This window comes from Schistocerca americana, chromosome 8, assembly GCF_021461395.2.
Source record: "Schistocerca americana isolate TAMUIC-IGC-003095 chromosome 8, iqSchAmer2.1, whole genome shotgun sequence".
NCBI lineage: Eukaryota > Metazoa > Arthropoda > Insecta > Orthoptera > Acrididae > Schistocerca > Schistocerca americana.
In genome coordinates, this window is record NC_060126.1 from 404333004 (window position 1) to 404347689 (window position 14686).

Here is a 14686-nt window from a genome sequence, read left to right on the forward strand (position 1 = left end):
AACAAAATCTAGGAATTTCTAATTCTACATTAGCATGTGACGTAAGATTGTCTTGTTGGAATTCTCATTTGAGTTTGTAGTGGTCTCGCCGCTGTCGTTGCATTATCGCGTTTGCTGGTCGCTTGCGGCAGAGTTTCGTCCAGATGATGGGCTGGATTGTAATCACACGACTATCACCGTCGCTTCCTGCATTACAAGGAAACGAGGGAAAAAGCGCGGAAGGTTTTGGTGTTCATTGGGACAAAGTCTACATTTCATAGGTCCAAATTTTTCGCGATGATGACGATTTTCGTATATTGGTATGCTGATCATCGTAAATGTATCATGTACAGTAAATGGCTGTATGATCAGGAAGGCCCAATTTCCCTCGCTCACAGGTTCCTCTCTGTCGCCTTTTAATTCTGATTAAGTGACTTATATTAACTGCCATGTTGTGTTAAAAAGTGGCTCACGCTTCAACTCAGAGTGACGGGTTTAGCTTTCCACGATGTGAACAACTAATATCAATACGTGGTGACAACTGGAGGAGACGTGGTGGTCAAGGGCACAATGTGCAGTTCACACATATCTCCAATGCTGCAATTAAAGGCAATATATTCAGAAAATGAAACGCCGATGGAATGACTGACAGCTATCCTAAATGGACGAAGCTAAAACAAAATATAATGTAGTTTAGTGATACCTGTTGGCGGTTTTTCTACAAGAACAATTTCCATTGCGTAAAATTTACCGGACTGGTATTGGATACAGTGATTAATGTGAAAGTTTGTCCACGAGCCGTCACGCCTAAAACACCATTGAAGCCGCTGGATGCGGCGCCGGATTTCCATATCAGAGGCAGAAGGTGCACTGTGCTGTGTTGTCACCATTGTATCTTTTTGTTATGTGTTTACTTGTTCACGAGCCGGCGAACTCGCAGTCACGTCAGTTGGATCTGCGTTTACATGAGTGCCGAATTAAATATTGGCTCTTAGGAATCGATGTCGCTAGCACTGGAGGGAGATATTTTGCGGGATAAAACTAATGATTACTTCGGAATGTCAATTCGTCTACTACACTTTCATTTCACCTTAAAAGCGCTTTGTAAAAGTTGGCAAATGTTATCTGCTGCGAAATTCTCCATCTCGTGAAATGGAGCAATTAACGAATTTGTTGATGCATTGTTCACTTGTACAGCACATTGTGCCGCGAGTCCACTCCTATAATAGTATTGGCACATATCTTACAAGATCCTTCTTTTTCGATTTAATTTTGATGTTTACTAAATGTATTCACGTTATTTACGAAACATGTAGACACATTCATAGGCCTGTGCAAGATTTGGTTGCGATGTCAAATGCACACTCTAAAAGTCATTACTCTGTGTACGATATAATTAAAAATTCGCTTAAAGTGGTCAGACGATGTAAATCATTATGCAGTGCAAGCGATTGTCTCCCGTGGAAACATTTCACAACTCCCGTGCTTTTTGTTAAAATACTACTCTCGCAGCAATTCTTTTCATACAAAAGGATTTACGAGAGGTAGAGAAATACCAAAGAATACTGATATTCGAAGTGATAATCGTAGCTACCCACGTACGATATCAGTGCAGAAATCATGTCGGTCTTGAAATAGAGTCGTGCTACCAGTGGCGTCGCTTGGGCGTTGCTGGTTCGGAAAGCAGACCGGCACCTTCGGCTCCTTGAGACCTTTCGTACCTCTCGTCTCTTCCGGCACTTTCTTTAACGTTCGTTTGTGCCAACACGCCTGCTGGAAGTAATGAACTGTTTTTGAGCTTATTTGTTAACGTTTTCACCTTTCCCGTAATTTTTTATTTTCAATATAGTGCAGGAAAAGAGCCACGCGAAGATTTGCCAGCTGATTTTAAACACATTATTATCTACGAACTAGAATTCACTCATTTCTTATGTTAATTTTCCCAGATATTAGAAATACACTCATTAGAGAATCTTCGCAGGTAACACTTGTGTTGACAAGGACGACGAAGAAAGTCCAAACGTGTCGTACGAGGTTTGGTTTAAGGAGCGACAGTCGTCTCTCTGTACCAAATGAAATTAAACAGTCGTATGGCATTGATGGCCGGGAGTCTCCTCGTGGGGAAGTTTGGGCGCCGTGTTGCAAGTATTTTCGCCACAATGGGCGACTTGCGTGACAATGATTAGAACAACACAACACCCAGTCCCTGAGCAGAGAAAATCTCCGACTCGGCCGGGAATCGAAACCGGGCCCGCTGCATGGCTGTGAGACGCGCTGACCACGCAGCTAAGAGAGGGCGCACTCCCTGTAACAAACAGCTCTCGTACAGTGTAAAACGAATAGTTGAATGTGATTGAACTGGACTCGTTCTGCCAAGTCGCCTGTTAACAATAAGTTGGACAATATCATTTGGGTAGCCGAGGCAGCAATAGATCTGTGTCTTATGCTGATTCCTGACTTACACACTGGTGTGTCCGCGGTTGTATATTACCAGCCAATGGTGGCTGTCCTACGAAAGAGAAACCCATAATAACACCACCTGTTTACAAATCAGCAATTAACTACATTAAGTGGAGTATGTTTTGCGTTACGTGGGCAACTGTAACGTATTGCATAGCCTGAATAAAACGACGCCCCATCCTTTTCAATACGTCATCCGCCATAACGTGCCCTTCTTTTTATACTGGATTTTGTTGGGCGTTTTGTGCTTCTCCAAAGGGGTATGTGTTATTTTATTCTTGAATTCCGAGACTCCAGTTCGAAGTAGGTTAGTTCAAAATGGGTCAGATGGCTCTGAGCACTATGGGACTTAACTTCTGAGGTCATCAGTCTCCTAGAACTTAGAACTACTTAAACCTAACTAACCTAAGGACATCACACACATCCATGCCCGAGGCATGGTTCCAGACTGTAGCGCCTAGAACCGCTCGGCCACTCCGGCCTTTTTGCATCTCTTTAGAAGAGGCTTTTCTCCTTATATTATTAGGTGCACCGTCGCCAAAGAGAGGCATGGGTGATGGGCCGGAGTTGGTATGTGACGGTCAAGAATGAGACGTATTGCAATCAAAGACGGCTGTGCCACGTTTTTGGTATCCACTTGTATTGCGTGGATGTTCGGATATATCCAAGACAACTTAATGATATTTCGGGCAGAACATTTCTCGTAACTCAAGATCTCATCAAGATACAGTAAGTGCCTCGAAGGAACTCGGCGTGGACGGCAAAACAAAGCCCAAAATAGACACATCCGTCGCCCATCGGTTTACCACTCATTTGTAACAGTTAAATTGATACATAAACATCACATACGCTGTCGTCTGGTAGGTCGTTCCCGCACTGGACCAGAAATTGCTTCTTTATGAACTTCGCAACGAATAAACGAACTAATTGACAGCGCAGCACAACAATAATAATGTATTGGCTACTACATTGTTGTATGGCCTACATAGTATTATCATTGTCGTTGTTACTATCATTATTATTGTTGCTGTAGTTGTTAGTGGCAGTCGTCGTAGGCAAAACATTGGCTGTCTGAAGTCTTCCAATTCCTGTCAGTTCGTACTTAAGGAGCCCAGCAAGCAAATGATTTACGAGCAGTAAGTACAGTGCACACATTTTAACCTGGTTGATTTTAAATGAGATGCAGGGTGTGCGTGAAGCAGGTGTCGCTAGGAAGAGGAGTGGTGCAGAGGAAGTATGTTTTGTAAGAAGTGCCTACCTTCAAGAGGATAGTTAGCTTTCTTTCTAAATATCAGTTGTAGTGTTCTTTTAAAAATATAAATTCGAAGAAAATTATTTGTCACTTTAAAGTCTAGTTAGACGCTAATGTTAATGATTTTGGTGGGAAACTGGGTAATCTGATTGCACTCAGAGATAATAGTCTCAGAAATGTTGGGAACTACTGAGCTAGAAGGACGAAGAAAGGACGACCTTTATTGAGTAGCTGAATTTGTGAAGCTGGGGGGATTTGGGGGGGTGGGGGGTGGATGGAGAATCATATAACGTTTTTCTCCTGTGAGTGTACAGTGCATTTCAGGAGAAGAATGGAAGTCAGTTTTGTGGCCTCGAACGGGAGATTGGCGGTGTTTGCTTGATGTGGCGGTTGGAAACGGTTGCCTTGCGAGGGACACTCGGGTCATAGCGGACGGAGGCGGCGTCCGCTGCATAATTGAGTTCGGGCGGGCGGGCAGCAGCAGCCGATACGCCTGACGCTGCAAATTAACTTGGTGCTGGCTGTGGTGCTGTTTGTCTGTTTCGTTATTCCCTGTGACCGGCGGGGCCACCGCCCGCTGCCAATTATTAAAAACGGGCCGCTACGCGCTCGCGGGCTCAGGGCGCGCCCTAATTGCATTACAGCGCTGTTTGCTGCCGCCAGATTTCGCTCCTTTTTTCGCTTTTTAGCTAGTCCGGCCTACGCGCGCCGGCGTACCGGCTGAAACGCGCCGTCGCGCCTTTCCCAGCGTTTTGCGCGTCGATAATAAGTGATTTAGAAACCAAATGGTCGGTGCAGCTTTTTTCTGTTCTTTTCAAGTACTACATGTGACTGACTGCTGGTACTTGTTAAAAATTACCAGCCTCCCAGTTCTACACGCGGCGGAGCGTCCGGAGAGGGAAAAAAAACGACAGATTTTTCTGTGTATGCCCGTGCGGTGGGTAAGGGCTTAATAATTGAGCGAGAAATGCTGCTGGACGTGGAGACTGCTGGTGGACCTAGTTTTGCGCTCGTGGATCGAGTCTTCTTTGGTTGCAGATGACTCTGAGAAGAATGGAGCTGTTCCATTTACGTCTGCGGGATAGTGAAGAAGTTTGAAATGTTTAATTATGTACTTAATTAAAAGTGTGTGTGTGTGTGTGTGTGTGTGTGTGTGTGTGTGTGTGTGTTCCACATATATAGTCTGGGCAATTTGAGCTCTGTGTTGAGCTGAAGCTGTTTTCTCACGTATCTCATTGTTTATGACGTCACATCTCCTGAACTGTATGGTCAAATGACGATATAATTTTGCAAGGCGCATTGAGTAGTATATGTGAATACCGTCTGAAGGATGTGTTGTAAATAGGGTTAAGTAATAAATTAAAGCGTCATGCCTGGCACTGAAGTTTTAGAGGAAGAAAAGCAAAAATGTAGTAACTTTTCGCTATTTGTGTGTGTGTGTGTGTGTGTGGGGGGGGGGGGGGGGGGGGGGGTTAACGAGAAAAAGTTTGTAAAAGATTGTAGCCTGGGTTACGCTCCCTCAAGACATATTCACAGTTTATAACTAATACTTGTATTATTGTGTTAAATCTTTAACATAAGATAAACATCTTGATGAGTAGATTATGACAGCATTTTAAATGGGTAAATTTGATCAATAATTTTATATAAATTTTGAAGACTGAATTTTTGTAGCCCTTGGAAGTCATTAGATAGGAAACCTGCAACAGGGAACGTGCACTGTTTTGGTTGTATAGTAATACAGGTGATCTCCGAAATGTTTTGCCCTGTCTGACAGAATGATCGGCAAACGATCACTTTTTGAGGGAGAAAGACAGAGACTTAGTGGGCTACTTGATATGATTCTCAGACAGGTTTTCTTCAGATTCCTGCGAACTACATGTCGTCAGTAGGGCGAGGATTCTCTTTAAACTACATAAGTAATTTTGGTATGGATCTGATTATAACATGCAACAAAGGTCGAAACCGGTAGTTCAGATGAACGTAATACGGAACCCTAACGGAGCCTGTCTTTCTTCATTGTATTGAAAGTGGTCACAGTGCCCTCAGACGTTATATCTACAATTATAGGGGTCACTTTTGAAGTTTCTCCATGGTTTCGTTGACTGCTTGGTCTGTGTACAAATTTCAATAACGTGGGTGATTTGTGGGTTAAATTCAGTGGTCAGCCATGTAGCGGATTCCAACTCGGCATTCGAGGGACGACGGGTCAAATCCACGTCCGGCCATCCTGATTCAGGTCTTTCACGATTTTCCTACATCGCTTCAGGCAAATGCTGGGACGGTTTCTGTGAAAGGGCACGGCCGAGTTGCTTCCCCCACCCGACGGGACCGATGTCCTAGCTGTTCGGTCCCCTCCCCCACATCGACCAGCAGTGACACCAAAGCACACAATGACGCAATCAAGCTGAGGAAATTAGAAAGATGACAAAATAGGTGATGGTTTCAAATCCTGTATCTCTCTCACTCGATTCTCCATTTTCATCAACTGCCTCTTTCTCATACCTTATAATTTCAGATAACTTTACCCTTCCTTATGTGTTTATAACAAAAACCCGACCAGCCTCGGAACTCTCGGAATTCTGTACCATACTAGTGCTCATCGGCGTGTGTTGCTTTATGTTGCAGACAAGGGCGGAGCGCACCCGTGCGCGGTGTGCCGGGCGCAGTTGGAACAGTTCCCGCAGTCGCGGCCGCTGCCGCGCGCGCAGGCGGGCGCCTACGGGCTGCGCGAGGACGACGTGTCGGCGGGCGCACGCGTCTGCAACTCCTGTCGCTGCAAGGCGGTGCGCTCGCGCTACACGCAGTGCCCGCTGCCCTCGTGCCCGAACCCGCGCGGACGCGTCAAGCGCCTGCGGTCGCTGCCCGCGCGCTGGGCCGAGCTACCGCCTGAGCTACGCCAGCCGCTCGTCCACGAATTCCGTGAGTACTCTCCACCCGTGTTAAAGTGTCGTCGCCGGGCATCCAGAAAGACACGTACCTAATGTGCTGTGCTAAGTCGTGCTCGTTGCCAGACTGGTACTCTAACCGGAGTTCACTGTTTACACGAGCAGTAGCTGTGACTGTAGGCCACAAGACCGTTTTCAAGAAGCGATTTCGAACAGATGTGCAGAACTATAGACCTATACCTCTAACGTCGATCAGTTGTAGAATTTTGGAACACGTATTATGTTCGAGTATAATGACTTTTCTGGAGACTAGAAATCTACTCTGTAGGAATCAGCATGGGTTTCGAAAAAGAGGATCGTGTGAAACCCAGCTCGCGCTATTCGTCCACGAGACTCACAGGGGCATAGACACGGGTTCGCAGTTGGATGCCGTGTTTCTTGACCTTCGCAAGGCGTTCGATACGGTTCCCCACAGTCGTTTAATGAACAAAGTAGGAGCATATGGACTATCTGACCAATTGTGCGATTGGATTGAAGAGTTCCTAGATAACAGAACGCAGCATGTCATTCTCAATGGAGAGAAGTCTTCCGAAGTAAGAGTGATTTCAGGTGTGCCGCAGGGGAGTGTCGTAGGACCGTTGCTATTCACACTATACATAAATAACCTTCTGGATAACATCGGAAGTTCACTGAGGCTTTTTGCGGATGATGCTGTGGTATATCGAGAGGTAGTAACAGTGGTAAATTGTACTGAAATGCAGGAGGATCTGCAGCGAATTGATGCATGGTGCAGGGAATGGCAATTGAATCTCATTGTAGACAAGTGTAATGTGCTGCGGATACATAGAAAGAAAGATCCCTTATCATTAGCTACAATATAACAGGTCAGCAACTGGAAGCAGTTAATTCCATAAATTATCTGGGAGTACGCATTAGGAGTGATTTAAAATGGAATGATCATATAAAGTTGATCGTCGGTAGGGCAGATGCCAGACTGAGATTCATTGGAAGAGTCCTAAGGAAATGCTGTCTGTAAACAAAGGAAGTAGGTTACAGTACACTTGTTCGCCCACTGCTTGAATACTGCTTACCAGTGTGGGATCCGTACCAGATAGGGTTGACAGAAGAGATAGAGAAGATCCAACAGAGAGCAGCGTGCTTCGTTACAGGATAATTTAGTAATCGTGAAAGTGTTACGGAGATGATAGATAAACTCCAGTGGAAGACTCTGCAGGAGAGACGCTCAGTAGCTCGTTACAGACTTTTGTTAAAGTTTTGAGAACATACCTTCACCGAGGAGTCAAGTAGTATATTGCTCCCTCCTACGTATATCTCGCGAGCAGACCATGAGGATAAAATCAGAGAGATTAGACCCCACACAGAGGCATACCAACAATCCTTTCCACGAACGATACGGGACTGGAATAGAAGGGAGAACCGATAGAGGTACTCAAGGTACCCTCCGCCACACGCCGTCAGGTGGCTTGCGGAGTATGGATGTAGATGTAGATGTAGAAGCGCATCGTGATGTAAGCGACACGGGACAGGACAGCACAGCTCTGGAAAAGCTGTGCGACACAGTGCGAGAGCACGTCGGGAGACAGTTTTCTCAGCAGTTGTCACACGGTATACTGCGGTGACAGTCGTGAGATAGTGATGTGCACGTATACATATGGGATAGAATCACATATGCGGGCTATAAAAGGGCAGTACTTTGGCGGAACTGTCATTTTTACTCAGGTGACTTGTGTGAAAAGGTTTCCAACTTGGTTATGGCTGCACAACAGGAATTAACAGACCTTGAACGTAGAATGGTAGTTGCAGCTAGATGCGTCGGACATTCCATTTCAGAAATCACTAGTGCATTCAATATTTCGAGGTCCACAGTGTTGAAAGAGTGCTGACAGTAACAGATTTCGAGCATTACCTCTCTGACATCCTTCACTTAATGACCGAGAATAGCAGCTTTTGCATAGAGTTGTCAGTGTTCACAGACAAGCAGCACTGCCTAGAGTAACTGGAGGAATCAGTGTGGGATGTACGGCAAATACAGGGTGGCACACGAAATGTGTCACCAATTGTTTCTTTCACAATTTACGACGCATATTAGATATCCCACTGGGATCTCTACAGCAGTACCAGCAGAGCTTGGAAAAACAAATGAGTTACGAAATGATGTGTAATTCACGATACTGCTGCTAGGAGACTAGTAAGCAGGAATGGCTGACAATGGAAGACTGACGACACAGCAGTGATCAGCAATTGTGTTACTTTTTCATGAAACGAAAAGCCTTTTTGTGACTCAGAGATGTTTTTGACAACAGTTTAACACACGATGGGTCCCTTGCAAGAAGACCATCCATAGGTTGTACGATAAATTTGTACAGGAAGGAACAGTATTGGAAGCGAAGCGACCTCGGCCTGAGCCTGTTTGTCCGCTGGAGAATATTGAAGCGGTACAAGTTGCTGTACAGAGAAGTCCCGGGAAATCGTGTAGAAAGACAGCAGTGCAACTGGGAATATCCAGACGCTCAGTTCTACGCATTCTTAAAAGTGACCTCCATATGTACCCATACAAGATGACCTGTGCACAGAAGCTCACTGAAGAACACAAGCAGCAGAGACTACTGTTTGCTCAGTGGGCGGAGGATAGGCAAGAAACTCTCATCAGCATTTGGTTTCAAGACGAGGTGCATTTTCATGCAGACGCTGTGTTTAACAAACAAAATGTACGCTTTTGGGCCACTGAAACCCACAAGTGCTTCATGAACGACAACATTATGATCCGAGGATTACAGCGTGGGCAGCAATTTCCAGTCACGGACTTATTGGACCCTTTTTCTTTGAAGAAACTGTGAACAGCGAGCATTATTTGAGCATGCTTCACAATAGCTTCATTACACAGCTTCTTGCTACTGCCTTGTCCTTCAAGACACAGTGGTTCGTGCAAGATGGAGCAAGGCTACGTACTGCAAACACTGTGTTGGAGTTTTTACACGAGCATTTCGACATGTGGATCATTTCACTCGGGTTTCCAGGTTGCTTCAATGATGGACAAAATTGCCCCCCCCCCCCCCCCCCCCCAATAGTCCAGACCACAATCCATATGACTTTTTTCTTTGGGCGTACTTAAAGGGAAAAAATTTTCCCGAAAAGTCTAGTTGATTTAATGGAGCTCAGAAGACTTATTCTTCAAGCTTGCAGTGGCATTACGGAAGACATGTACCATAGGGTAATCACTAACGTCAGTGTTCGTTTGAAGGAAATTAGGAAACGAAATGGTGGACATATTGAGGATGTGCTGACTTAGAACAAATCTCCATGGACGGCTCTTCATTGTAGTATATGTTTCTTTCAGATTGTGTTGACAATAAAGTTTATATTCAAAAACAAAATGGTAACACATTTCATGCGCCACCCTGTATATCCATTAGGACAGTGAGGCGAAATTTAGCATTAATGTGGGCTACGGCAGCAGACAACCGATGCAACTGCCTGTGTTAAGAGCACGACATCACATGTCTGGGCTCTGACCATGTCGATTGGACCGTAGACGATTGGAAAACTGTGCCCTGGTCAGACGAGTCCAGCTTTCAGTCGGTAAAAACTGACAGTTGGGTTCGAAGGTGACGCAGACCCCACAAAACTGTGGACCTGAGTTGTCAATGAGGCACTTTGCAATCTGTTATGGTGGTTCCCTAATGGTGTGGGCTGTGTTTACCTGGAATGGACGAGTCTTCTGATCCAGCTGAACTTACTGAGACCATTTGCAGCCATTCGTGAACTTCACATTCTCCGACAATGACGGAATTTTTACGGATGACAATGCATCGTGTCATCGGCCCCACAAGTGTTAACAATTGGTTTGCGTAATGATTCTAGACAATTTGAGTGAATAATTTGGCCACTGACATAAATTCTATTGAACATTTATGGGACATAATCGAGAGGTCAGTTCGTGCACAGAATTGTGCACTGGCAACACCTCCACAATTATGGGCAGCTGCAGAGGCAGCACGGTTCATTATTTCTTTAGGGGACATCCGCTGTCAGTGGCATGTCAACTTACTGCACTAAGATGGGCAAAAGGAGGTCCAACATGATACTAGGAGGCACCTCTTGTCAACTCAGTTTATTTTCTTGTGAAGCAGTGGATTAACTTGTGGAGCTGGGAGCCTGATATTGATGAAGAAGTAGACCTACTTATGTGCTATATATCACTTAAAGATGGAACAAATAACAATTGGAAAGTAGATATGTTTAGTGAGAGTGGGAGAGAGAGAGAGAGAGAGAGAGAGAGAGAGAGAGAGAGAGACTCACTGTGAATAATTAGGTGACTGTTTCCATTTAGATCAGAGTCAATTCCACAATTTTCATGTAGTCACAGTGGTTGGTATTGTACAAATTCTTGTACTCAAACTGCTTTGTTAACCTGTTTGGCTGTTATCAATCGAAGTATAAGGGACGATCAAAAACTTTCCGTTTGATGGTGTTGCTGCAGCATGTATGCAACATAGTGCAACTCCAGTGTGGTTGTATAAGCACCAGCATTTAAGCAAGGGATTAGTACGGCATTCGTGTCTCCAACATGCCTGCAGTAAATGCGGCAATGTGAACCGTGGCAACATTAGTACCAAATACATCCAAACAGGTCCAACATGCTGTTATATTTTTCTTGGCCACTGAAGGGCAAACATGGGTAGACATCCCCTGGAGAATGAAGAATATGTATGTGAGCATGTCTCTTGAAAACCACTGTTGTGGAATGGTGCACCAGGTTCCCTGCTGGGTGCTGCTGCTTCATGATAGCACACCTCCACAATGGCAAATGATGTAATAAAGTAATAATGCCAACTCAAGTGGGAGGATACTTGACTACTTGCCCTGTGGTCCTGATCTCTCCCCAAGTGATTATCACTCTTCGATCCCTTTAAAAAGACATTGAAGAGTCGATGATTCTAGTTGGACAAGGGTGTGCAGCAGGCAGCTATGGACTTTTTTGTGTAACAGGACATGGTGGTGTACCAATGGACACCTTCGGCCTGATACATTGGTGAGATGATTGCCTCAATGTTCACGGCAGTTTTGGCTGCCTGACGTATCAATTCTGGGTTGTAAGACCTTGAGAGGGAAGGTTTTTGATCGCCTCTTATGCGTCAATGACAGTAAAAGTGTGGGTCATTGTTCAGAAAATTTAATGGTGAAGGCAATTCCTGGTAAAAGACAGGAAATTTGGGTTCAGATCCCAGTGTGGCACAAGTTTCCAATTATCATACATGTTCATTACATTACAAGTTCAACAAACCTGAACAATTTGCACTGGTATCATTTTATGCCATGGCCTCTCACTGATTTCATCTCAATCAATCCATTAATTTCAAATCGGTACAATTATGCCAAATCATAAAGGCTTGGAAAAAATTGCTACTCGGTTAATGGGAAGCAGCTCTTCTGAAATTGAGATATATGGAAAATACTGGAATTAATTGGAGCCTTTGATACTGTTTTGTCAATTAACCTAGACCTCAGCCTCACAACCAAAGTGTGAACTTTCACTCGCTGGATAATGTTGCACAAGTCCTACATTGTATAACCACAACCTACATTCTAGAAAATAATATAGACGCATAAAGGTGTTGTCATTGTTATGTTCCTGTGTGAGTAATACATCACATCGCAAACTACAACACTATTAAGTCACCGGGGAAAGTCTCAGTTGACCGAAATAATGCCTACAACACAGGGAAGAAACCCAATTACAAGATGAGTGGTGAACATCTGAAGCACAGCACATCACATCGTTGATGTATATACAACAAATACCAAGAAGTGATATGAAATGGGATGAACACACACAAGCAGTATTTGGGATGGTTTTGAAAGACTTAGATTTCTTGGAAGGGTTCTATGTAAGTGGAGTGCATCCATACAGGAAATCACATGAAAGATGCAAATGACCTCCTTGGGTTTGCTGCTGGATAATGTTGCACAAGTCCTACAATATTTCATTGAAACAACGGTTCAGTATTATCAAATGGTGTTAGATGCTGTCGTCATTGCTGCAAGATGCGACTGGTGAGGCTTAGGCAGTGGAGGCAAAATTTATTTGAACCATGAGACATGTACGAAGATAGCGTTCTTGGTGAACACTGCTGGGAGGCGAAGAGAGCCTTTCCTTAAGAGCACAGAAGGCAATGACGGTGCTGCCGGACTTTGCTGTGGTTAAAAGCTGAATTAATTCTCTGCATTGTACTGCATTAGATCAGAAAGCAGGGGTTCTTGATTCTTTCATTTTAATTTAATGGCAGCCAGTGCTGAATTCCAGGAGTGATTAGTTCAATCCTGCACATGCGACTGGGTAAACTGGATAAACCAGTAGTAACGGAGCACTGTCTAAACATGGGGCTTCATATGTTTAATGAGAGGACAGAATGTTATTCTCAGAATCATCATTCTGAGATTTTGTTATCAAGGAGACCACACACACCTTTGTGGCAGACAGTGTTGTCAGTAAGGATGTGGGATTTCAACTAAGTATTGACTTGATTCGTTTGTGTGGCATTTGTAATAACATTAATCATTTAATTTTGTTGCGAAAACAAAATATGTGTTGGACCAAATTGAATGTTGAATCAGAACCATCACAAGAATCATGATACCAACAATTATGCCAGGTATACCACCTAAGTTGCCTTGCAAGCTGATCCAAAGCTTCAACTTGTGTGGCCCATTCATAAAGATAATTTTGTCTTGTTATGTACAGCCAACACAATCTAACTTTGATAAAGGATAAGAGAATTCATTCTCAGGTTTGTAGAATGAGTGTTGTATTCATGTGCTCTGTTTGCTAAATGATATTACTAATTGACATGCCGTACACCATGTTATGGAATGTACATAGAGGCATGGTGCAGTTTAGAAAAGTGTGGATATACATTTAATCTCATAGACTTCAGCCAGAGTTTCTTCTTGTCATACAGTTTCAATTTTTATATTAGTTTTATAAAGTCAAGTTTTTTGATATTGCTGTGGATTATATCTGAATTGATATAACTGTCATTGTATGTATCCACAGAGATTCCACCAAATGTGACAAAGTGCTGTTCGGCATGCTTTACACGCATCTCCCGGCGACTGTCACCACAGCAGGAGGAGTCTGACAGTGGTGTTCAGCGGTGGACAGAAGAAGAGACGGAGAGCTTAAAGCGTGGTCTTCGTGAACATGGTCTCAACTGGCCCAAATTGGCTGAATGTGTTGGCAGCTCGCGTACACAACAACAGTGCCGGAACTTCTACAACAATTACCGGAAAAAGCTTAATCTTGACCTTCTTGTCCAGGAGTACAATAAGGTAAGTGTCCTGTCATCGGGACTAAGTGAAGCACCCAGATCAAAGCATAATATTGTGGTTTCAGATAAGCTTTTTTGACAGTGAATGTATTTCTGCCAGGTATTATGAAGAAGAACTGTAGAAAAATCACTGAAAGATTTCTTTGTCATTTCAGACAAAAATATGCATAAATTGATGTAAATATATCATTCTAGCATCCAAATGAAAGAGGCCGAAGTGCAATAAGTTTAACAGTGATATGTGCAAATGCAAAACATTTAAAAAAATTTAAATCGATTAAAATAAATGACTAACATCCTTTGCCTTTGGTTCATGAATAGTCATACATTAGGTGATGGTGAGTCCCCAGTTGCCGTTAATACAGTTGTTTGTTTCCCTTTTTTTATATCCTCAGCATTATTTATCCTAATTCATTTTTAGAACTTTTTTTTAAATTACGGGATATCTTCAGTCACAACTTGTGAATCCTGAAGAGCTTTCGCTTTGAAATGCATAAAGGAAAATGAAAAACCAAAATGCAGACAGTTGGTGGACTTCTATTCATAAAATGTATACAGTGTATCTGACACCAATTGACATAGTCAGTAATACATTATCAGAATTTTGCCCTTTAGTTTTGCAGGTCAATCTTTGGAAACACTGATCAGTTGTTATACTCAAGAATTAGGAATAAAACTCACATTGTGTTCCTATGAAAAGACTATTTTTCCCTCTTGGTAAATGGGGCAAAAAATGTACCTTGTTCTTTAGAATTGTT

At 43.5% G+C, this 14686-nt stretch overlaps 1 protein-coding gene across 1 annotated transcript in view; it reads left to right on the forward strand.

Moving 5' to 3' along the window:
- Positions 1-14686, forward strand: part of LOC124545193 (nuclear receptor corepressor 1-like) — a 266373-nt gene that overhangs the window by 227306 nt on the left and 24381 nt on the right. Inside the window, exons 11-12 of the mRNA XM_047124058.1 lie at positions 6320-6613; positions 13655-13929. Of these exons, the coding sequence (XP_046980014.1) occupies positions 6320-6613; positions 13655-13929 (569 nt within the window). The remainder of the gene's footprint in view (positions 1-6319; positions 6614-13654; positions 13930-14686) is intronic.